The sequence below is a fragment of the Pleurodeles waltl genome, chromosome 3_1 (assembly GCF_031143425.1).
Source record: "Pleurodeles waltl isolate 20211129_DDA chromosome 3_1, aPleWal1.hap1.20221129, whole genome shotgun sequence".
Classification (NCBI taxonomy): Eukaryota; Metazoa; Chordata; class Amphibia; order Caudata; family Salamandridae; genus Pleurodeles; species Pleurodeles waltl.
The window spans coordinates 783,940,489-783,965,104 of record NC_090440.1 but is presented as its reverse complement, the minus strand read 5'-3'; the positions used below and the strand labels follow the sequence as shown (position 1 = coordinate 783,965,104).

General features: G+C 45.9%; 1 protein-coding gene across 1 annotated transcript in view; it reads left to right on the top strand.

Annotated features, from left to right (window-relative positions):
• The first annotated feature begins 7,354 nt into the window (after positions 1-7,354).
• CTR9 (CTR9 homolog, Paf1/RNA polymerase II complex component) overlaps positions 7,355-24,616 on the top strand; it is a 248,932-nt gene continuing 231,670 nt past the window's right edge. Inside the window, exons 1-4 of the mRNA XM_069223613.1 lie at positions 7,355-7,554; positions 11,703-11,801; positions 12,258-12,497; positions 13,445-13,562. Coding sequence (XP_069079714.1) covers positions 7,510-7,554; positions 11,703-11,801; positions 12,258-12,497; positions 13,445-13,562 — 502 coding nt within the window. The 5' untranslated portion in view covers positions 7,355-7,509. The remainder of the gene's footprint in view (positions 7,555-11,702; positions 11,802-12,257; positions 12,498-13,444; positions 13,563-24,616) is intronic.

Sequence of the window (24,616 nt, the reverse complement as noted above, 5' to 3'; positions counted from 1 at the left end):
GGGTAACCAGTGTAGCCATGGGAGATGACTCCTCAGATGAGGAGGTCTTCATAGCCTTCAACTGGAAACAGGGCCCAACAGGTGAGTTGGAGATTCCAGAGGGAAGTAGACACTTCCACCACCTACTGGTGAATGGAATCCCAACCACTGCCCTGAGAGACACTTGTGCCAGTCACACTATTGTGCATGACAGGCTGGTACTCTCAAACCAGTACATCCCAGGTGAGATGGCCAGAGTAAGAGTTAGCCCAGACAGGGTCACTAATAGGCCTGTGGCTCTTGTGCCCATAGAAGTGGGTGGAACTTTTAGCTGGAGAAGGGTGGTAGTCAGTACAGACCTCCCCCTTGATTGTCTCCTTGGAAATGACTACCCAGAGGTTAGTCAGAGCCTAAGAGAAGAACTGGTCCAGGGCCAGTCCTCTCCCAAGGATTCTGGAGTGCCTGCCTCTGCAGTAAATGCAAGTAGGCCCCAGAAGAAAAAGAAAAGGAAACAGAGTAGGAAAGGTGGACAACCTTTAGCCAAGGTTCCAGCAAGCCAAGGAGATTCTGCTCCAGTAGGGGAGAACTCCAAAAATGGCTCTGATAAAGTCCAACCTGACCCACAAGAAGTCCTGGCTAGTCAGGCAACTGTTAAGCCTGAGTGGGTGGCTCCTCAGCTAACAGAAGAAAGAGTGGAAGAAGGGTGTTTACTACAAGATGTGGTAACCCCCCACTCTAATACAGCAGACAGGCACCCTGAACCCAAAGAAGCCTGTAACTTAGCCCCTTCCCTTGTAGGTGAAGAGCTAAAGGTGTGGTTCTGGGCACTGACAGCTGTCAGTGGCCTCTGCTGGGTGTTAGCCTTTATGGCTGCACTATCCTTGGCATGGTGGTCTGACCCCATGCCAAATAACAAGTTAGGCCCCCTGACCCTGTTGGTCATGGTGGGGTTACTCCAGCTCTGGGTAACCTCTTTGGGTAAGCTAGGGGTGACCCTGGCTAAGATAAGATTAGCAGAGGTGGATACCTCTGATCTCAAAATAGAGAGAATGGGTAAAGACATAAAAAGCACAGACAAGAGGCAGTTCAGACTAGGTCCTATCACTGTGGAAGTGGGTCAGTTCCCCAGAGGGAATGACCTGAACAGGAGGATGTAAGGCAGAGTAGGCCCTGCAACAAACCAGCCATTTCCTCTACTCTTCCTCGCCTGACAGACTAGGAAGACTCTTCCAGCGTTGGCTGAGTCTCCTGGCCTGTGGGCTGGGGGGGGCTTGTGTAAAGAAATGGCTCCCTGTTGCAGTTACCCCCCACTTTTTGCCTGATACTGATGCTGACTTGACTGAGAAGTGCGCTGGGACCCTGCTAACCAGGCCCCAGCACCAGTGTTCTTTCACCTAAAATGTACCATTGATCCCACAATTGGCACACCCTGGCATCCAGATAAGTCCCTTGTAACTGGTACCTCTGGTACCAAGGGCCCTGATGCCAGGGAAGGTCTCTAAGGGCTGCAGCATGCATTATGCCACCCTAGAGACCCCTCACTCAGCACAGCCACACTGCTTACAAGCCTGTGTGTGCTAGTGAGAACAAAATTAGTAAGTCGACATGGCACTCCCCTCAGGGTGCCATGCCAGCCTCTCACTGCCTATGCAGTATAGATAAGACACCCCTCTAGCAGGCCTTACAGCCCTAAGGCAGGGTGCACTATACCATAGGTGAGGGTACCAGTGCATGAGCACTGTGCCCCTACAGTGTCTAAGCAAAACCTTAGACGTTGTAAGTGCAGGGTAGCCATAAGAGTATATGGTCTGGGAGTCTGTTTTACACGAACTCCACAGCACCATAATGGCTACACTGAAAACTGGGAAGTTTGGTATCAAACTTCTCAGCACAATAAATGCACACTGATGCCAGTGTACATTTGATTGTAAAATACACCACAGAGGGCACCTTAGAGGTGCCCCCTGAAACTTAACCAACTATCTGTGTAGGCTGACTAGTTCCAGCAGCCTGCCACACTAGAGACATGTTGCTGGCCCCATGGGGAGAGTGCCTTTGTCACTCTGAGGCCAGTAACAAAGCCTGCACTGGGTGGAGATGCTAACACCTCCCCCAGGTAGGAGCTGTGACACCTGGCGGTGAGCCTCAAAGGCTCACCCCTTTGTCACAGCCCAGCAGGGCACTCCAGCTTAGTGGAGTTGCCCGCCCCCTCCGGCCACGGCCCCCACTTTTGGCGGCAAGGCTGGAGGGAACAAAGAAAGCAACAAGGAGGAGTCACTGGCCAGTCAGGACAGCCCCTAAGGTGTCCTGAGCTGAAGTGACTCTAACTTTTAGAAATCCTCCATCTTGCAGATGGAGGATTCCCCCAATAGGGTTAGGATTGTGACCCCCTCCCCTTGGGAGGAGGCACAAAGAGGGTGTACCCACCCTCAGGGCTAGTAGCCATTGGCTACTAACCCCCCAGACCTAAACACGCCCTTAAATTTAGTATTTAAGGGCTACCCTGAACCCTAGAAAATTAGATTCCTGCAACTACAAGAAGAAGGACTGCCTAGCTGAAAACCCCTGCAGAGGAAGACCAGAAGACGACTACTGCCTTGGCTCCAGAAACTCACCGGCCTGTCTCCTGCCTTCCAAAGATCCTGCTCCAGCGACGCCTTCCAAAGGGACCAGCGACCTCGACATCCTCTGAGGACTGCCCCTGCTTCGAAAAGACAAGAAACTCCCGAGGACAGCGGACCTGCTCCAAGAAAGGCTGCAACTTTGTTTCCAGCAGCTTTAAAGAACCCTGCAAGCTCCCCGCAAAAGGCGTGAGACTTGCAACACTGCACCCGGCGACCCCGACTCGGCTGGTGGCGATCCAACACCTCAGGAGGGACCCCAGGACTACTCTAAGACTGTGAGTACAAAAACCTGTCCCCCCTGAGCCCCCACAGCGCCGCCTGCAGAGGGAATCCCGAGGCTTCCCCTGACCGCGACTCTTTTGAATCCAAAGTCCCGACACCTGGGAGAGACCCTGCACCCGCAGCCCCCAGGACCTGAAGGACCGGACTTTCACTGGAGGAGTGACCCCCAGGAGTCCCTCTCCCTTGCCCAAGTGGAGGTTTCCCCGAGGAACCCCCCCCTTGCCTGCCTGCAGCGCTGAAGAGATCCCTAGATCTCCCATTGACTTCCATTACAAACCCGACGCTTGTTTCTACACTGCACCCGGCCGCCCCCGCGCTGCTGAGGGTGAAATTTCTGTGTGGGCTTGTGTCCCCCCCGGTGCCCTACAAAACCCCCCTGGTCTGCCCTCCGAAGACGCGGGTACTTACCTGCAAGCAGACCGGAACCGGGGCACCCCCTTCTCTCCATTCTAGCCTATGTGTTTTGGGCACCACTTTGAACTCTGCACCTGACCGGCCCTGAGCTGCTGGTGTGGTGACTTTGGGGTTGCTCTGAACCCCCAACGGTGGGCTACCTTGGACCAAGAACTGAACCCTGTAAGTGTCTTACTTACCTGGTAAAACTAACAAATACTTACCTCCCCTAGGAACTGTGAAAATTGCACTAAGTGTCCACTTTTAAAACAGCTATTTGTGAATAACTTGAAAAGTATACATGCAATTTTGATGATTTGAAGTTCCTAAAGTACTTACCTGCAATACCTTTCGAAGGAGATATTACATGTAGAATTTGAACCTGTGGTTCTTAAAATAAACTAAGAAAAGATATTTTTCTATATAAAAACCTATTGGCTGGATTTGTCCCTGAGTGTGTGTACCTCATTTATTGTCTATGTGTATGTACAACAAATGCTTAACACTACTCCTTGGATAAGCCTACTGCTCGACCACACTACCACAAAATAGAGCATTAGTATTATCTATTTTTACCACTATTTTACCTCTAAGGGGAACCCTTGGACTCTGTGCATGCTATTCCTTACTTTGAAATAGCACATACAGAGCCAACTTCCTACAACAAGCTAATCTGAAAAAAGTATTTCACTCTGGCCTTTTTGGTTGGGTCGGACGAGGCAGGAGCCGCTCGTCAGGCCATCCATACTTTCAAGGCCTCCAAAGAGGATCCTTTAATCAGGGGCAAGACTACACCAGAAGTGGCACGTTCTTCCCCTCCCACTTCCGTTTCTCACGGTGCAGAGGTCAGCGAGGAGGCGCAAGGAACAAGGCCCAATCAAGCTTTTCCGCAGGTGAAAGTTCTAGATTCATCTCCCATTCAATTGGGGGGTCGAGTGCAATTTTTTCTACACAATTGGCAATGTGTGACTCAGGATGCATTGGTGTTAAAGACTGTGCAAGGTTTTCACTTAGAATTTTATAAAGACTCCACTGCAACAGACTCCTCCCCCCTCCTCTGTGTTTTTCCCTATGAGAGGCAAGTTTTATAGATTTAGAATACAGGCTTTGCTGTAGAAACGAGCCATAGTCTTTTGCGATCCCCAACCTACCGGGTTTTGCAGCAACATTTTTCTTGTCCAAAAATGAGGAGAACAGCATTTAGTTTTAAACCTCAGAGACTTCAATTATTTCATTGTATACCAGCACTTCAAGATGGAGGGTCTTCATCTAATGCCAGATTTACTTCAGGCAGTGGACTGGTTGATGCGTTTAGATCTGAAGGATGCCTACCTCATTGCAGTGCAGGATAGATCTATTTGCTTCCTGCTTGAATCGTCAATTGGAGGAGTTCTTCATCTGAAGGCCGGATCCTCTCGCGAGGGACACGGATGCCTTTTCTCAAGATTTGTCAGGGACCTCAATTATGCTTTCCCCACCTTTGCAATTATACCAACGGTAGCGACTAAAATCAAGAGGCAAGCAGCGGAGGTGGTGTTGATCGCTCCAGTATGGAAAGCGCAACCTTGGTTTCCGCTGCTTCTAAAAGTAGCATGCGACTCTCCCCTGTTCCTTCCTTGGTCGCAGGAGATGCTATTGGGACCCCAAGGGGAGATGCACCTGCTGGTAGTAGAGAGGCAGTTACAGCTGATGGACTAGAGGCTTTCAGGCAACAGTGGTGCTTGTCGGGCATTTCGGGAACAGCTGCAAACTTTATTAGTAAAGCATGAGCACTGTCAACTAAGAAAACATACTCCTCAGCATTGAGAGCTTGGTGGGTTGGTGCTTGGAAAGGCACGTGGATCCTGTGGCAGCAGAGAGATCTGAAATTGTAAACTTTCTGTTGCTGTAACTGGTGGAAGGTCTCTCTTACACGTCAGTAAATAATTTTCGTTCAGCTATTTCGGCAGTCAATAATAATCCAGTAGGAATGCATCCCGTCATTTCTAAGCTTCTTAAAGGCATTCTAACCCTCCAAAGCCAAAATATATGTTTCTGTGGGATGTGAATCTAGTCTTTAAGTTGTTTGAGAGATGGCCTGATAACATTTAGTTGACTAGGAAACGGCTAACTGCCAAATTAGCAATGCTTTTTGCCTTGCAGCATGTTGATGGTCATCGGTTGTGAAAGCAACGGATCTACCAGGTAGAGGGTTTACACCGGAAGGTGACTCCTTGAATATTACTAGAAGGACAAAAACGCTGTCTACATGTATTGAGTACTTTGCATATCCTTTTGATGCAACATTGTGTGTTGTAAATTGCTTGAAACAATATGAAGAATGTACTAGTGCTTTGAGGTCAGATGTGGCAGGTAAATTACGATTACGATTTCAAACATGTGTCTGCTGTGACCATTGCCAGATGGCTAAGAGGGGTAATGGTCGAGGCAGGTATTGATGTTAAGCAGTTTGGAGCTCATTCAATTAGGGGAGCGATGGCTTCCAAATCTGTAAGTGATGGGAATGACAGTGCAAGATTTTATGAAACGAGCTGATTGGGCCTCAGATTCTACATTAAAACAGTTCTATTATAAACCGGTGGGTGATATTACAACAAGAGTTTTTCAACCAGCTTTGAACTAGCATAATCCAAGCCTCCGGTCCTGACATAGAATGAACAATTTGCTAGCATTTGTGCCAAGAATTTTCAATTCTATTAAGGACACGGAGCCGAGGATTATCCCACCCAGTTGATGATGCGATAATGTATGATTATGACACTGTATAATGAGCAATAATGGTTTTTGGTATAAAACTTTAACCAACCCAGATAATCCAACAGTGACAAATCGGAAGTTACCTTAATGATCTTTTCTTGATTTCTTAGGATCGGACTAAAAATCGGAATGAAGAAAATTTATTTTCAGTAAGAGGTTGACGTGCATGAGTTCGATGTTTGGGTGGATCAGAAATTACAGAGAGACGTGTCATGTTGATGTCCTTCAAATGTGTTGCATTCAGTTCATCAGTCAAGATAAGAGTTCAAAAGAAAGAGGAATTCAAGATGGTGTTAAGGACTCTAATAGGGTCTAATGTAATGTGATTGGTGGACATCTTGGGCTAAGCATACTGGGAAATGTAGTTGAAGTTTTCAGTTTTGTGATTGGTTGCTGTTTTTGAGTAGTAAAGAAAGAGACGCATAATCCTCGTCTCCATGTCCTTAATAGAATTGGAAATTCTTGGTGTGAATGCTAGCAAGTTTTTCATTCACCTCTCCAATTAATTTTACATCTTGGTGTGCCACTGAGATGCAGATTTTCTAGAGGTACTGCGTGTCCTCAACAGCAATGAAATGAAGATGAAGTTGGGACATACAGGAAGATGTTGTGAGGAAAATTGTATGTCATTAAGAGAGCATGAGAAACTGCAGGGAAACGTGGTGTGAAGGGGAGAACATGCGTTATAGCACCAACAGAAAGTACGCTCCTTAATTAGACCTTTACAATATTTAATTCACAATGTCATATTTTCAGAATAGAAAAAAGGTCAACTGTATTTATTCACAGTAACATTAGCGTTACGCTTGTATCCAGTCCACAAAAATCAACGCTAACAAGATCTGCTGAAAACAAAAGACCTGGTCTGAATTCGGTTTACGTGTTCACTGCGGTATGATGTGCCTCGATATAGCAATAAATAGTAGTCTAGTAGCAGGCTATGCAAAGCATAGGATCATAACCTACTTGTTTTGGGTCACGCCATTCAGTAGATAGGTCGCGCCTTTGTGAAGTAATCCTACATTAGCTTGTCAGGGCATACTGAGTTATAGACCAACTTTTCGATCCTACTTAAAGCGTTCTGTTCGGTAAGAAATTCGGCTTGCTAATGTATTTTAGACATACGGGGCTGGCATTTACTAGCAGCAGTGAGCGTGAAGATGGTGGAAGTTAAACACCTCCATCCAGACCTTGGAGGTGTCTGCTACTAACACACCTGCTCGCGCACCAACAGCCGCTCCACCACGACACGTACCAAACAAACGTGAGTGGTTCAGCCCGAAAGAAGACACGCAGAGCTCACAAGTACCACTTCCCGTGTGGGCGGGGGCTCCCCCGGAAGTAGTTCCAAGCAGTGTCTGGGTTTTTACCAGCCAATCTTGGCCTCGCTGCCGAGCAGCGCGGATCTAGCGATAGCTGCTCCGAAGCCAGTGGAAGCCCGGTACCCCAGTCGGGGGCTCCGCCAGCCGCAGCCATGTCTCGGGGCTCCATAGAGATCCCCCTGCGGGATACTGACGAGGTAAGATGGGGGAGCGGGCGGATCGAGGGCAAGGGGGCTGTTGGGGGACGTACAGCAGCGCCCTCTGCCTGCTGTAGGCTCAGTGATCCAGCTTCCGGGAACCCGACAGCTGCTCTGTGTATCCCATAGGGCTAGAGAGGAAGGAGACCAGGCACTTTATTGATTCCTAGTGGCATCACTGTTTACGAAATCTAGGGCAGCGGCTTTTATCACTCCCGAGAGGAGAGCCGTGGCACTGGATGCCTGCTCTCTCATAGTAACTATAGTGTAATGCGCTGCTATTTGACTTTTACAGTGTACATCCCAAACCACCTAAGTGCCACTCACAGTACCTAGCACCTTCTACTCTCATTACACTTCACTGTACTTGTAGACTAGGCAGCCTCGTACTCTGATGCCTAAGGGGCAGGTAATTTTATTCCAAAGCGAAAAATAATTTGTAAGACACAGAGAGACAAGAAACGATCACTTAAATTCTTTCCACCTCAAGTTTCTTTCTGCTTTAAATGTCGCCTTGCTTATAACTTCGTTAACGATAGCACAGTACAGCAGAAGCCATCACTGATGGTCAATAGTGTTAGCGTGCCTGACCTTAGTAAGTAAACTATCGGTACGCAACTAGGTAGATGAACCTTTTGATTCGCAATTAATATGTTCTTATCATAGCTCCAGTATATAATCAATAACCAGTAATCAATAATCATTAGTAATCAATAAAGAAATAATCAAAGGAGTCTGTAATTATCACGCACCATGACCTTTCAGTCATGAATAACCACATCTTTATTAAAAGTTTAGAATGTTTATTTCCCTATATTAACAATTCTAAGGTCCTGTAGATTAATCTCAAAATCAATAGAAACACATATAAAAACAATCCTAGTTGCCCAAAGCGGCAGAAGAAACGCAATCTAATCAGAACTTGAACTACAACACATTCTAAGGTTATTGTGCAAATCAATAGTAAATTCAACTGTGTCCCTGTTGTCGTAATAATTAGTGAGAATCCTTAACTAACATAAGATTAGCATCAGCATGTTGGGCTTCATGCAAAACAATTTACTAATACGAATTTGGAAAAACATCCAACTATGGCTCTATCAAAACAGCGGGCGTGGTAATCACAGTTCCGAATATACCTATCCTCAAGATGGATCATAAAAGTAGAATCAGTCTTCATCCTCAAGACATCAGTCTACCAGAAAGGCATCAGGTTTCGGCATCAGAATTATAAAAGGGCAAAGTCATTAAGCATTAAAATTAAGCACGTCTCTAGTAAAGACGCATAAGAAAGTAATAACCTTTCGGTCAGGAAAATATGTGTAGAATGACTGCATGAAGGTAAGGGCAGAATGAGCCAGAATGTCCGTCTTCTCACTGTGTAGTGTTGTTAGGTCAAAATTGTTAAAACTATCCCCTAATTGCCTATTGGTCAGTTAATCGTATGTTCACACTCTGTCCAATAAAACTAAAATCCCAAATCTATGAATTCTAATATTTCTCCGTTCTCATATTGTTGATTGGTTCGCTTTGCGATGTCCGTATCATCCGGCTTGCCAGCTAACCATATTGTTGCAGCTTATACTCTATTAAGCATCTTCATTGTTATTGTCCGTAGAAAGTCAGTCTCACACACATTACACATAAAATGTTGCATTAGCAAGAACATCATGTCCTAGCAGTCGGTTCTCACGAAAAGCTTCCGTTATGAGCACATTTAAACAATACAACAGACATTTCACAGTTTAATTCACTTGGTCAGCATATGACATATTACTGCATTAGTCTAACTTATATTCAATATTTCATAAGTATTAATCACTGATTAGTACATTTCGTTAACATTGGTGGCCATTCTTCGTGATCACATTTTCCAACGCGTGCATTATTTTTCTCCATTATTATATTTTCTACATAAACGTATTATTATTCAATATACATAAATACTCATTAATAATTTTTATTAAAACACCTGCGCTAGCAATAGGCACTGCTCTTTGAACAGGTTGAAACAGGAGACTGCAGCACACTCGTTTATACAGCCCCACCCGTAGAGCTAGTAACAGGAATGTGCACACTAACAGCAGTGGACTTTATGGAGGCAACGCATTGTAGACGATCTATATTTGTGTTCAAGGTGATATCTGTGACAAGCACAGACGTAAACTGACCTGTTTTGACTTTTTCCCCTTGCATTGATTTCCATATGCAAAATGGGATGTCCAGAGATGATAGAAAGAGATTTTCTATCTGACCAGCTCAATTTAGAGGAATTACAAGTTTTAGCTTAATTTCAATGCTACACTGAGTACAGCAGTTGTCTACTGCACTTTCTAAAAAATAATTTGTATTAAACTGCTTATAATATCTTTTGTTCAACAAATATCTAACAGCTTTTTTGATGGGTTTAAACTTGCATCAGAGATTCTATTTGTGTTGTTGATGTTAGCAAAACTGCTCTCTCTTTCATGTGAAAAAGCTATGAAACAAGGATTTAAGTGATTTGTGGGGAAGGGATGATGTGACCCTGTGTTATAAGGAATAAAGTACCACTTGCAGTACATAATAAGTAAACTGCAGGTCACATCAGAGTTCCTTAGCCTTATAAAGGAACGTAACCTCTGAGTCATTCCTCTAGGGTCATGCAATGTGCATTATCCTTGTAATGTATAACAATAATCTGAATATGTGTTTTAAAATAATAATCTGAATATGTATTTTAGAAAGGAAAAAATGGTAATTGTCTGCACTGAATAGCATCAGCAAAAAAAAGCCATAGGGACAATGATATATTTGCATGCATTACTACACATATGCTTGAATGTACTGACGCTATGGTGGCCCATTCTTATGATGTGTGCATGCGACAGCACTTCTGTTTGCTGATATGTCATAACAAACAAGCCCGTTTGGGGGATTGGCCCTAGCAGGATGACATATGCTGGTGCATGGGCCATGGTGCATGTACGTGCATAATTCTGCTAAAATGTGGCTATCGGGGCACACATCAGTGGATTCTTGATGCCAAAGAGAAGCCACATAGAGCAGAAGGGGCAGGAGCCTTAAACTGTTCTAGCTTCTTGTAGGGCTGTGCTTCCTAACATATCAAGAAGCTTGGATAGATTTTGAGGTTGGTCGTCACATTTTCATACTTGGCCTTGGTGCCCTCTGTCTGTCTTCTCATTGGGAATCACGGCTTGCTGGTTGTAATATCCAGCACCAGATTCAATTTCTGGTTCTGCTATTGAGCCTCCAAGTTTTCAGCAAAGGAAACAAGATGAGTATAAAAAATACGTTTTCTCTGTGCATTTGTGTATGTGTTTGTGAGAGAATGAGATTGAGGGAGTGTGTGCTAAGAGTGCTTTACAAGTGGACAATGCTTATCCACTTGTATGTGACTCTTAAAAAGAAGAGGTGTTTGCCCAAGGAGCATGCACACGGTCAAGGACGCTAATGTGAATTATTTTACAGTTTTGTTTTATCTTTGCTCATTCAGTTAAGATTTGTAGGCATAGCTTACCTTTATTTTGTTACTTTGCAAAGTAGGAAGTGAAAGTGTTAATTCCCTGCACTAATAAAAGTGCACATTTTCTTTGACAGAAGAGATTCTTTTGCAGAAAGAAAATGAAAACCAGTGTGCAGTTGTTTCCTCTTTTTCTATGGCAAAAATCCAGTTTTATAAAAGTCAATCCTGACTTGTTTTTTTCTCGTTGGTGGATCTAGAGTGATTTGCTTGCATGCCTTTTTTTCACTCATTGGAAACATGCTTGTATTGATCCTTTGTCTTCTGTTGCATATTACATTTTCACAACATTTTTTGTGACTCTGATACATTATACTCTTATGTAAACTACTTGTTTGTATTGTGTGTTAATATTCTTGGCATCAAGTTTTAATTTTATAACTTTAACTTTCACCCCAAATGTCTATGTATCATCCAGTCGATTTGCGTAATGTATATTTAAAATGTATTATTGTGATATGGCGACTGTAATTTCTTCCAAATAGGATGCTTGATGACTTTTGTTTGACTGTGCTGTTTGCTGCTTATGACATGGTAGAATCAGGTTAATTTCTTAACATGAACAGATTTGAATGAACAGACTTTAGTCACATTTCTAACTCGAGAAAAAAACTTTTTTTTGCAGGTCATTGAACTTGACTTTGACCAGTTACCAGAAGGAGATGAAGTTATAAGTATCCTGAAACAAGAACATACACAACTTCACATATGGATTGCTTTGGCGGTCAGTATTACTTCACTTGAGTGATACTTTTTAAATAGGAAAGCATATAGGAAAATGTCAGTTCAGCTGCAGTTATATCTAGTTATATGAATACGTGTTCCCATTGGACTGTGGTGAACGCGGTCAGGCATTACTTTTACTATGACAAAAGGTATAATGTGAGGAATATAGCTATGCAAATAATTCAGTATATCTGTAAAATCCCAAAATGCATTGTTTTTAGACTTAAAAAAGTCCTATAATTGAACAACAGTGTACATGGATAAATGTGAATAGAAGCAAGCACTAAGTTATGAGGAGGAACCTGTTTCAATTCTTTTTTTTTTTTTTTTTCAAAATGTGACAACGTGAATGAAATCAGCCTGTGTTTGCGTATGTATTTGTACTAACGACATTTTCTGTAGCTGGGGACATTTTCAGAATAATTTGTAACCATTTGAATTTGCCCCCTTCTAGCTCGAATATTACAAGCAAGGAAAAACAGAAGATTTTGTGAAGCTCTTGGAAGCTGCCCGAATAGATGGCAATTTGGACTACAGAGACCACGAGAAAGATCAAATGACTTGCCTCGATACTTTGGCTGCCTACTATGTGCAGCAGGCACGTAAGGAAAAGAACAAAGATATCAAGAAAGAACTCATCACACAAGCAACGCTACTGTACACTATGGCAGACAAAATTATCATGTATGACCAGGTAATTTTAAAGGCTTTGTGTTTTACTTTAGATGATACTCAAGTGGGTTTACATAATCAGGTTTACAGTTGGCAGACAAGACTGTCTACACATGAATGTTTGTTGGAAGAATTCATGTTTTCAGTTGGTTGAGGGCTGACAGCAGCAATGATAAGAGATGACTGTGTTCTTAGAACAATTAAGGTTGCAGGTAAGGGTGGGCACATGGGACTGTTGTGCCCCTATCTGAACTATGGCTATTGTAGCCGGCAGTGTTATAGGAATCTCTTGTATAGAAGGGATCGGATTGTCCCATTTAAAACTAGAAACTGATTCTCTTCTTCAGTAGAACTGTGATCACCTAGCTCAGGGCATGAAGTGGAAACTCTTTTATATAGGATTTGAATTGTTATTTCGTAAACTGAATGGGCACAGCTTGCCAAACCAAGCTGGAGCTGTCCTTCTCTGCTCAGCATTCTTAGGACTAAATAGTCCAGCAGGGGTTTCTGGAACATGAGCATTCTTTTTTGGTTTGATTGAATGTATTTATTTTTATTTGGCACTTGCTCTCAATTGCATCAACTTTCTGCAGTGTGAACTTCCACTGCATCAAGTTCATTGAATTACAGACGAGCAGGACAATCGAAGGGAGAGAGTGATGTGGAATTGGATTTGTAGTTTATGTTGTTCTAAGATCTGCTTGATTGCAGTGATTGCCAACACGTGTGTTTTTCTTGGACAGTTCATTAACATATCTTCATCATTTTTGGTTTCAAGCCGTAATGACGTTGGTTCAGTCATTGATTTAGGAGATTAAGAAATAGAAAAGTGTCTATTTTTTAACAAGCTATATTTAATGCTAGTGGCATACGCTTGTTTTATTTGTACACATATCTATAATAATATTTGTGCCTAATAGTAAGAAAAGGTCTTTGATTTACTAAAACGCATTTCTGTTTGTTGTTTAGAACCACCTTTTAGGAAGAGCCTGCTTTTGTCTGCTAGAAGGTGACAAAATGGATCAGGCTGATGCACAGTTCCACTTCGTTTTAAACCAGTCTCCAAATAACATCCCAGCACTACTTGGTAAGGTGGCTTGGAAGGATGTGGTATGGATCTTTTTCATAATTTTTTATATTGTTGATTTGTTAAAAACTATTCTGTACAGTCTGTCTAAATTTTACGTCTTTTCTGACTAGTTCATCAGCATTGAGATTAACCTCATGTTTTTCAGCATTAATCTGTAATGCAACTTGTAAGGAAATGCCTCCTTGGCATGGTTGCCCCCTGACTTTTTGCCTTTGCTGATGCTATGTTTACAATTGAAAGTGTGCTGAGGCCTGCTAACCAGGCCCCAGCACCAGTGTTCTTTCCCTAACCTGTACTTTTGTATCCACAATTGGCAGACCCTGGCATCCAGATAAGTCCCTTGTAACTGGTACTTCTAGTACCAAGGGCCCTGATGCCAAGGAAGGTCTCTAAGGGCTGCAGCATGTCTTATGCCACCCTGGAGACCTCTCACTCAGCACAGACACACTGCTTGCCAGCCTGTGTGTGCTAGTGAGAACAAAATGAGTAAGTCGACATGGCACTCCCCTCAGGGTGCCATGCCAGCCTCTCACTGCCTATGCAGGTATAGGTAAGACACCCCTCTAGCAGGCCTTACAGCCCTAAGGCAGGGTGCACTATACCATAGGTGAGGGTACCAGTGCATGAGCACTGTGCCCCTACAGTGTCTAAACAAAACCTTAGACATTGTAGGTGCAGGGTAGCCATAAGAGTATATGGTCTGGGAGTCTGTTTTACACGAACTCCACAGCACCATAATGGCTACACTGAAAACTGGGAAGTTTGGTATCAAACTTCTCAGCACAATAAATGCACACTGATGCCAGTGTACATTTTATTGTAAAATACACCACAGAGGGCACCTTAGAGGTGCCCCCTGAAACTTAACCAACTATCTGTGTAGGCTGACTGGTTCCAGCAGCCTGCCACACTAGAGACATGTTGCTGGCCCCATGGGGAGAGTGCCTTTGTCACTCTGAGGCCAGTAACAAAGCCTGCACTGGGTGGAGATGCTAACACCTCCCCCAGGCAGGAGCTGTGACACCTGGCGGTGAGCCTCAAAGGCTCACCCCTTTGTCACAGCCCAGCAGGGCACTCCAGCTTAGTGGAGTTGCCCGCCCCCTCCGGCCACGGCCCCCACTTTTGGCGGCAAGGCTGGAGGGAACAAAGAAAGCAACAAGGAGGAGTCACTGGCCAGTCAGGACAGCCCCTAAGGTGTCCTGAGCTGAAGTGACTCTAACTTTTAGAAATCCTCCATCTTGCAGATGGAGGATTCCCCCAATAGGGTTAGGATTGTGACCCCCTCCCCTTGGGAGGAGGCACAAAGAGGGTGTACCCACCCTCAGGGCTAGTAGCCATTGGCTACTAACCCCCCAGACCTAAACACGCCCTTAAATTTAGTATTTAAGGGCTACCCTGAACCCTAGAAAAGTAGATTCCTGCAACTACAAGAAGAAGGACTGCCTAGCTGAAAACCCCTGCAGAGGAAGACCAGAAGACGACAACTGCCTTGGCTCCAGAAACTCACCTGCCTGTCTCCTGCCTTCCAAAGATCCTGCTCCAGCGACGCCTTCCAAAGGGACCAGCGACCTCGACATCCTCTGAGGACTGCCCCTGCTTCGAAAAGACAAGAAACTCCCGAGGACAGCGGACCTGCTCCAAGAAAAGCTGCAACTTTGTTTCCAGCAGCTTTAAAGAACCCTGCAAGCTCCCCGCAAGAAGCGTGAGACTTGCAACACTGCACCCAGCGACCCCGACTCGGCTGGTGGCGATCCAACACCTCAGGAGGGACCCCAGGACTACTCTAAGACTGTGAGTACAAAAACCTGTCCCCCCTGAGCCCCCACAGCGCCGCCTGCAGAGGGAATCCCGAGGCTTCCCCTGACCGCGACTCTTTGAATCCTAAGTCCCGACACCTGGGAGAGACCCTGCACCCGCAGCCCCCAGGACCTGAAGGACCGGACTTTCACTGGAGAAGTGACCCCCAGGAGTCCCTCTCCCTTGCCCAAGTGGAGGTTTCCCCGAGGAACCCCCCCCTTGCCTGCCTGCAGCGCTGAAGAGATCCCTAGATCTCCCATTGACTTCCATTACAAACCCGACGCTTGTTTCTACACTGCACCCGGCCGCCCCCGCGCTGCTGAGGGTGAAATTTCTGTGTGGGCTTGTGTCCCCCCCGGTGCCCTACAAAACCCCCCTGGTCTGCCCTCCGAAGACGCGGGTACTTACCTGCAAGCAGACCGGAACCGGGGCACCCCCTTCTCTCCATTCTAGCCTATGTGTTTTGGGCACCACTTTGAACTCTGCACCTGACCGGCCCTGAGCTGCTGGTGTGGTGACTTTGGGGTTGCTCTGAACCCCCAACGGTGGGCTACCTTGGACCAAGAACTAAGCCCTGTAAGTGTCTTACTTACCTGGTTAACCTAACAAATACTTACCTCCCCTAGGAACTTTGAAAATTGCACTAAGTGTCCACTTTTAAAACAGCTATTTGTGAATAACTTGAAAAGTATACATGCAATTTTGATGATTTGAAGTTCCTAAAGTACTTACCTGCAATACCTTTCGAATGAGATATTACATGTAGAATTTGAACCTGTGGTTCTTAAAATAAACTAAGAAAAGATATTTTTCTATATAAAAACCTATTGGCTGGATTTGTCTCTGAGTGTGTGTACCTCATTTATTGTCTATGTGTATGTACAACAAATGCTTAACACTACTCCTTGGATAAGCCTACTGCTCGACCACACTACCACAAAATAGAGCATTAGTATTATCTATTTTTACCACTATTTTACCTCTAAGGGGAACCCTTGGACTCTGTGCATGCTATTCCTTACTTGGAAATAGCACATACAGAGCCAACTTCCTACATTGGTGGATCAGCGGTGGGGTACAAGACTTTGCATTTGCTGGACTACTCAGCCAATACCTGATCACACGACAAATTCCAAAATTGTCATTAGAAATTCATTTTTGCAATTTGAAATTTTTCTAAATTCTTAAAAGTCCTGCTAGGGCCTTGTGTGTTAAGTCCCTGTTTAGCATTGTCTTTTTAGAGTTTAAAAGTTTGTTAAAAGTTTGAATTAGATTCTAGAAACAGTTTTAGATTCTTAAAAAAGTATTCCAACTCTTAGCAGAATAATGTCTGATACAGAGATGCAGGTGGTGGAACTCGACACCACACCTTACCTCCATCTTAAGATGAGGGAGCTAAGGTCTCTCTGTAATATCAAAAAAATAACCATTGGCTCCAGACCTACCAAAATTCAGCTCCAGGAGCTGTTGGCAGAGTTTGAAAAAGCCAACCCCTCTGATGATGACCTCACAGAGGAAGAAATTAGTGACTTGGAGGCCAATGTCCCTCCTCCAGTCCTAAATAGGGAGAACAGGACCCCTCAAGTCCTGTCTCCAACTGTGTTAGTCAGAAATAGTGAGTCCCTCACAGGAGGGTCCCACATTTCTGAAATCACTGAGGATGCTCTCAGTGAAGATGACCTCCTGTTAGCCAGGATGGCCAAAAGATTGGCTTTAGAGAGACAGCTCCTAGCCATAGAAAGGGAAAGACAAGAGATGGGCCTAGGACCCATCAATGGTGGCAGCAATATAAATAGGGTCAGAGATTCTCCTGACATGTTAAAAATCCCCAAAGGGATTGTGACAAAATATGAAGATGGTGATGACATCACCAAATGGTTCACAGCTTTTGAGAGGGCTTGTGTAACCAGAAAAGTGAACAGATCTCACTGGGTTGCTCTCCTTTGGGAAATGTTCACTGGAAAGTGTAGGGATAGACTCCTCACACTCTCTGGAAAAGATGCAGAATCTTATGACCTCATGAAGGGTACCCTGATTGAGGGCTTTGGATTCTCCACTGAGGAGTACAGGATTAGGTTCAGGGGGGCTCAAAAATCCTCGAGCCAGACCTGGGTTGACTTTGTTGACTACTCAGTGAAAACACTAGATGGTTGGATTCAAGGCAGTGGTGTAAGTAATTATGATGGGCTGTACAATTTATTTGTGAAAGAACACCTGTTAATTAATTGTTTCAATGATAAACTGCATCAGCATCTGGTAGACCTAGGACCAATTTCTCCCCAAGAATTGGGAAAGAAGGCGGACCATTGGGTCAAGACAAGGGTGTCCAAGACTTCAACAGGGGGTGACCAAAAGAAAGGGGTCACAAAGACTCCCCAGGGGAAGGGTGATGAGACAACCAAAACTAAAAATATTAAAGAGTCTTCTACAGGCCCCCAAAAACCTGCACAGGAGGGTGGGCCCAGAGCCTCTTCACAAAACCATGGGTACAAGGGTAAAAACTTTGATCCCAAAAAGGCCTGGTGTCATAGCTGTAAACAGCATGGACACCAAACTGGAGACAAGGCCTGTCCCAAGAAAGGTTCCACTCCAAACTCCCATCCAGGTAACACTGGTATGGCTAGTCTCCAAGTGGGATCAACAGTGTGCCCAGAGCAAATCAGGGTCCACACTGAAGCTACTCTAGTTTCTGAGGGTGGGGTGGATTTAGCCACACTAGCTGTCTGGCCGCCTAACATGCAAAAATACAGACAGCAACTCTTAATTAATGGGACTAGAATAAAGGGCCTGAGGGATACAGGTGCCAGTGTCACCATGGTGACAGAGAAACTGGTTTCCCCTGGCCAATACCTGACTGGAAAAACTTACACAGTCACCAACGCTGACAATCAGAGAAAAGTACATCCCATGGCAATGGTTACTTTAGAATGGGGAGGGGTCAGTGGCCTGAAACAGGTGGTGGTCTCCTCAAATATCCCAGTGGACTGTCTGCTTGGAAATGACCTGGAGTCCTCAGCATGGGCTGAGGTAGAACTAAAAACCCATGCAGCAATGCTGGGTATCCCTGAACTGGTGTGTGTGAAAACCAGAGCACAATGCAAGGCACAGGGTGAAAAAGTAGAGCTGGAGTCTGGAAAAATGGCCCAGCCTACCAAGAGAACAGGAAAGTCAGTTGGGAAACCAACTGCAACACAGCAAAAGAAAGGGAACCTCTCTTCTCAGGAAGAAGTTCTGCCCTCTGAGGGAACTGAGCCTTTGGAGCTTGAACCTTATCAGGTTGAGCTCTTAGGCCCAGGGGGACCCTCAAGGGAGGAGCTGTGTAAGGGACAAGAAACCTGTCCCTCTCTTGAAGGCCTTAGGCAGCAAGCTGCTGAAGAGTCCAAAGGCAAGAAAAATGGAACACATAGGGTCTATTGGGAAGATGGACTCCTATACACTGAGGCCAGAGACCCCAAACCTGGTGCCACTAGGAGAGTGGTAGTGCCTCAGCTGTTCAGAGAGTTCATCCTAACATTGGCCCATGACATTCCCCTTGCTGGACATTTGGGACAAACCAAGACGTGGGAGAGGTTAGTCAACCACTTCTACTGGCCCAATATGTCCAACATGGTTAAGGAGTTTTGCCTCTCCTGCCCCACCTGTCAAGCCAGTGGTAAGACAGGTGGGCACCCAAAGGCCCCCCTCATTCCACTTCCAGTGGTGGGGGTCCCCTTTGAAAGAGTGGGTGTGGACATAGTTGGTCCACTAGAACCTCCCACAGCCTCAGGAAATCTGTATATCCTGGTAGTAGTGGATCATGCTACCAGGTATCCTGAAGCTATTCCCCTTAGGTCGACTACTGCCCCTGCAGTAGCCAAGGCCCTCATTGGTATCTTTACCAGAGTGGGTTTCCCTAAGGAGGTGGTGTCTGACAGAGGTGCCAACTTCATGTCAGCATACCTAAAGCACATGTGGAATGAGTGTGGAGTGACTTATAAATTCACTACACCATACCATCCACAAACTAATGGCTTGGTTGAGAGATTCAACAAGACATTAAAAGGCATGATCATGGGGCTCCCCGAAAAGCTCAAAAGGAGATGGGATGTCCTCTTGCCATGTCTGCTTTTCGCTTACAGAGAGGTGCCACAGAAGGGAGTAGGATTCTCACCCTTTGAACTTCTGTTTGGTCATCCTGTAAGGGGACCACTTGCTCTTGTTAAAGAAGGCTGGGAGAGACCTCTCCATGAGCCTAAACAGGACATAGTGGACTATGTACTTGGCCTTCGCTCTAGAATGGCAGAGTACATGGAAAAGGCAACCAAAAACCTTGAGGCCAGCCAACAGCTCCAGAAGTTTTGGTATGACCAAAAGGCTGCACTGGTTGAGTTCCAACCAGGGCAGAAAGTCTGGGTTCTGGAGCCTGTGGCTCCCAGGGCACTCCAGGACAAATGGAGTGGCCCTTACCCAGTGCTAGAAAGGAAGAGTCAGGTCACCTACCTGGTGGACCTGGGCACAAGCAGGAGCCCCAAGAGGGTGATCCATGTAAACCGCCTTAAACTCTTCCATGACAGGGCTGATGTGAATCTGTTGATGGTAACAGATGAGGATCAGGAGGCAGAGAGTGAACCTCTCCCTGATCTTCTGTCATCAGACCCAAAAGATGGCACAGTAGATGGAGTGATCTACTCAGACACCCTCTCTGGCCAACAGCAAGCTGATTGTAGGAGAGTCCTACAACAGTTTCCTGAACTCTTCTCCTTAACCCCTGGTCAGACACACCTGTGTACCCAAGATGTGGACACAGGAGACAGCATGCCTGTCAAAAACAAAATCTTTAGACAGTCTGACCATGTTAAGGAAAGCATCAAGGTGGAAGTCCACAAGATGCTGGAATTGGGAGTAATTGAGCGCTCTGACAGCCCCTGGGCTAGCCCAGTGGTCTTAGTCCCCAAACCTCACACCAAAGATGGAAAGAAAGAGATGAGGTTTTGTGTGGACTACAGAGGGCTCAATTCTGTCACCAAGACAGATGCTCATCCAATTCCAAGAGCTGATGAGCTCATAGATAAATTAGGTGCTGCCAAATTCTTAAGTACCTTTGACTTGACAGCAGGGTACTGGCAAATAAAAATGGCACCTGGAGCAAAAGAGAAAACAGCATTCTCCACACCTGATGGGCATTATCAGTTTACTGTTATGCCCTTTGGTTTAAAGAATGCCCCTGCCACCTTCCAAAGGTTGGTGAATCAAGTCCTTGCTGGCTTGGAGTCCTTTAGCACAGCTTATCTTGATGATATTGCTGTCTTTAGCTCCACCTGGCAGGATCACCTGGTCCACCTGAAGAAGGTTTTGAAGGCTCTGCAAGCTGCAGGCCTCTCTATCAAGGCATCCAAATGCCAGATAGGGCAGGGAACTGTGGTTTACTTGGGCCACCTTGTAGGTGGAGGCCAAGTTCAGCCACTCCAACCCAAGATCCAGACTATTCTGGACTGGGTAGCTCCAAAAACCCAGACTCAAGTCAGGGCATTCCTTGGCTTGACTGGGTACTACAGGAGGTTTGTGAAGGGATATGGATCCATTGTGACAGCCCTCACTGAACTCACCTCCAAGAAAATGCCCAAGAAAGTGAACTGGACTGTGGAATGCCAACAGGCCTTTGACACCCTGAAACAAGCAATGTGCTCAGCACCAGTTCTAAAAGCTCCAGATTATTCTAAGCAGTTCATTGTGCAGACTGATGCCTCTGAACATGGGATAGGGGCAGTTTTGTCCCAAACAAATGATGATGGCCTTGACCAGCCTGTTGCTTTCATTAGCAGGAGGTTACTCCCCAGGGAGCAGCGTTGGAGTGCCATTGAGAGGGAGGCCTTTGCTGTGGTTTGGTCCCTGAAGAAGCTGAGACCATACCTCTTTGGGACTCACTTCCTAGTTCAAACTGACCACAGACCTCTCAAATGGCTGATGCAAATGAAAGGTGAAAATCCTAAACTGTTGAGGTGGTCCATCTCCCTACAGGGAATGGACTTTATAGTGGAACACAGACCTGGGACTGCCCATGCCAATGCAGATGGCCTTTCCAGGTTCTTCCACTTAGAAAATGAAGACTCTCTTGGGAAAGGTTAGTCTCATCCTCTTTCGTTTGGGGGGGGGTTGTGTAAGGAAATGCCTCCTTGGCATGGTTGCCCCCTGACTTTTTGCCTTTGCTGATGCTATGTTTACAATTGAAAGTGTGCTGAGGCCTGCTAACCAGGCCCCAGCACCAGTGTTCTTTCCCTAACCTGTACTTTTGTATCCACAATTGGCAGACCCTGGCATCCAGATAAGTCCCTTGTAACTGGTACTTCTAGTACCAAGGGCCCTGATGCCAAGGAAGGTCTCTAAGGGCTGCAGCATGTCTTATGCCACCCTGGAGACCTCTCACTCAGCACAGACACACTGCTTGCCAGCCTGTGTGTGCTAGTGAGAACAAAATGAGTAAGTCGACATGGCACTCCCCTCAGGGTGCCATGCCAGCCTCTCACTGCCTATGCAGTATAGGTAAGACACCCCTCTAGCAGGCCTTACAGCCCTAAGGCAGGGTGCACTATACCATAGGTGAGGGTACCAGTGCATGAGCACTGTGCCCCTACAGTGTCTAAACAAAACCTTAGACATTGTAAGTGCAGGGTAGCCATAAGAGTATATGGTCTGGGAGTCTGTTTTACACGAACTCCACAGCACCATAATGGCTACACTGAAAACTGGGAAGTTTGGTATCAAACTTCTCAGCACAATAAATGCACACTGATGCCAGTGTACATTTTATTGTAAAATACACCACAGAGGGCACCTTAGAGGTGCCCCCTGAAACTTAACCAACTATCTGTGTAGGCTGACTGGTTCCAGCAGCCTGCCACACTAGAGACATGTTGCTGGCCCCATGGGGAGAGTGCCTTTGTCACTCTGAGGCCAGTAACAAAGCCTGCACTGGGTGGAGATGCTAACACCTCCCCCAGGCAGGAGCTGTGACACCTGGCGGTGAGCCTCAAAGGCTCACCCCTTTGTCACAGCCCAGCAGGGCACTCCAGCTTAGTGGAGTTGCCCGCCCCCTCCGGCCACGGCCCCCACTTTTGGCGGCAAGGCTGGAGGGAACAAAGAAAGCAACAAGGAGGAGTCACTGGCCAGTCAGGACAGCCCCTAAGGTGTCCTGAGCTGAAGTGACTCTAACTTTTAGAAATCCTCCATCTTGCAGATGGAGGATTCCCCCAATAGGGTTAGGATTGTGACCCCCTCCCCTTGGGAGGAGGCACAAAGAGGGTGTACCCACCCTCAGGGCTAGTAGCCATTGGCTACTAACCCCCCAGACCTAAACACGCCCTTAAATTTAGTATTTAAGGGCTACCCTGAACCCTAGAAAAGTAGATTCCTGCAACTACAAGAAGAAGGACTGCCTAGCTGAAAACCCCTGCAGAGGAAGACCAGAAGACGACAACTGCCTTGGCTCCAGAAACTCACCGGCCTGTCTCCTGCCTTCCAAAGATCCTGCTCCAGCGACGCCTTCCAAAGGGACCAGCGACCTCGACATCCTCTGAGGACTGCCCCTGCTTCGAAAAGACAAGAAACTCCCGAGGACAGCGGACCTGCTCCAAGAAAAGCTGCAACTTTGTTTCCAGCAGCTTTAAAGAACCCTGCAAGCTCCCCGCAAGAAGCGTGAGACTTGCAACACTGCACCCGGCGACCCCGACTCGGCTGGTGGCGATCCAACACCTCAGGAGGGACCCCAGGACTACTCTAAGACTGTGAGTACAAAAACCTGTCCCCCCTGAGCCCCCACAGCGCCGCCTGCAGAGGGAATCCCGAGGCTTCCCCTGACCGCGACTCTTTGAATCCTAAGTCCCGACACCTGGGAGAGACCCTGCACCCGCAGCCCCCAGGACCTGAAGGACCGGACTTTCACTGGAGAAGTGACCCCCAGGAGTCCCTCTCCCTTGCCCAAGTGGAGGTTTCCCCGAGGAACCCCCCCCTTGCCTGCCTGCAGCGCTGAAGAGATCCCTAGATCTCCCATTGACTTCCATTACAAACCCGACGCTTGTTTCTACACTGCACCCGGCCGCCCCCGCGCTGCTGAGGGTGAAATTTCTGTGTGGGCTTGTGTCCCCCCCGGTGCCCTACAAAACCCCCCTGGTCTGCCCTCCGAAGACGCGGGTACTTACCTGCAAGCAGACCGGAACCGGGGCACCCCCTTCTCTCCATTCTAGCCTATGTGTTTTGGGCACCACTTTGAACTCTGCACCTGACCGGCCCTGAGCTGCTGGTGTGGTGACTTTGGGGTTGCTCTGAACCCCCAACGGTGGGCTACCTTGGACCAAGAACTAAGCCCTGTAAGTGTCTTACTTACCTGGTTAACCTAACAAATACTTACCTCCCCTAGGAACTTTGAAAATTGCACTAAGTGTCCACTTTTAAAACAGCTATTTGTGAATAACTTGAAAAGTATACATGCAATTTTGATGATTTGAAGTTCCTAAAGTACTTACCTGCAATACCTTTCGAATGAGATATTACATGTAGAATTTGAACCTGTGGTTCTTAAAATAAACTAAGAAAAGATATTTTTCTATATAAAAACCTATTGGCTGGATTTGTCTCTGAGTGTGTGTACCTCATTTATTGTCTATGTGTATGTACAACAAATGCTTAACACTACTCCTTGGATAAGCCTACTGCTCGACCACACTACCACAAAATAGAGCATTAGTATTATCTATTTTTACCACTATTTTACCTCTAAGGGGAACCCTTGGACTCTGTGCATGCTATTCCTTACTTGGAAATAGCACATACAGAGCCAACTTCCTACATTGGTGGATCAGCGGTGGGGTACAAGACTTTGCATTTGCTGGACTACTCAGCCAATACCTGATCACACGACAAATTCCAAAATTGTCATTAGAAATTCATTTTTGCAATTTGAAATTTTTCTAAATTCTTAAAAGTCCTGCTAGGGCCTTGTGTGTTAAGTCCCTGTTTAGCATTGTCTTTTTAGAGTTTAAAAGTTTGTTAAAAGTTTGAATTAGATTCTAGAAACAGTTTTAGATTCTTAAAAAAGTATTCCAACTCTTAGCAGAATAATGTCTGATACAGAGATGCAGGTGGTGGAACTCGACACCACACCTTACCTCCATCTTAAGATGAGGGAGCTAAGGTCTCTCTGTAATATCAAAAAAATAACCATTGGCTCCAGACCTACCAAAATTCAGCTCCAGGAGCTGTTGGCAGAGTTTGAAAAAGCC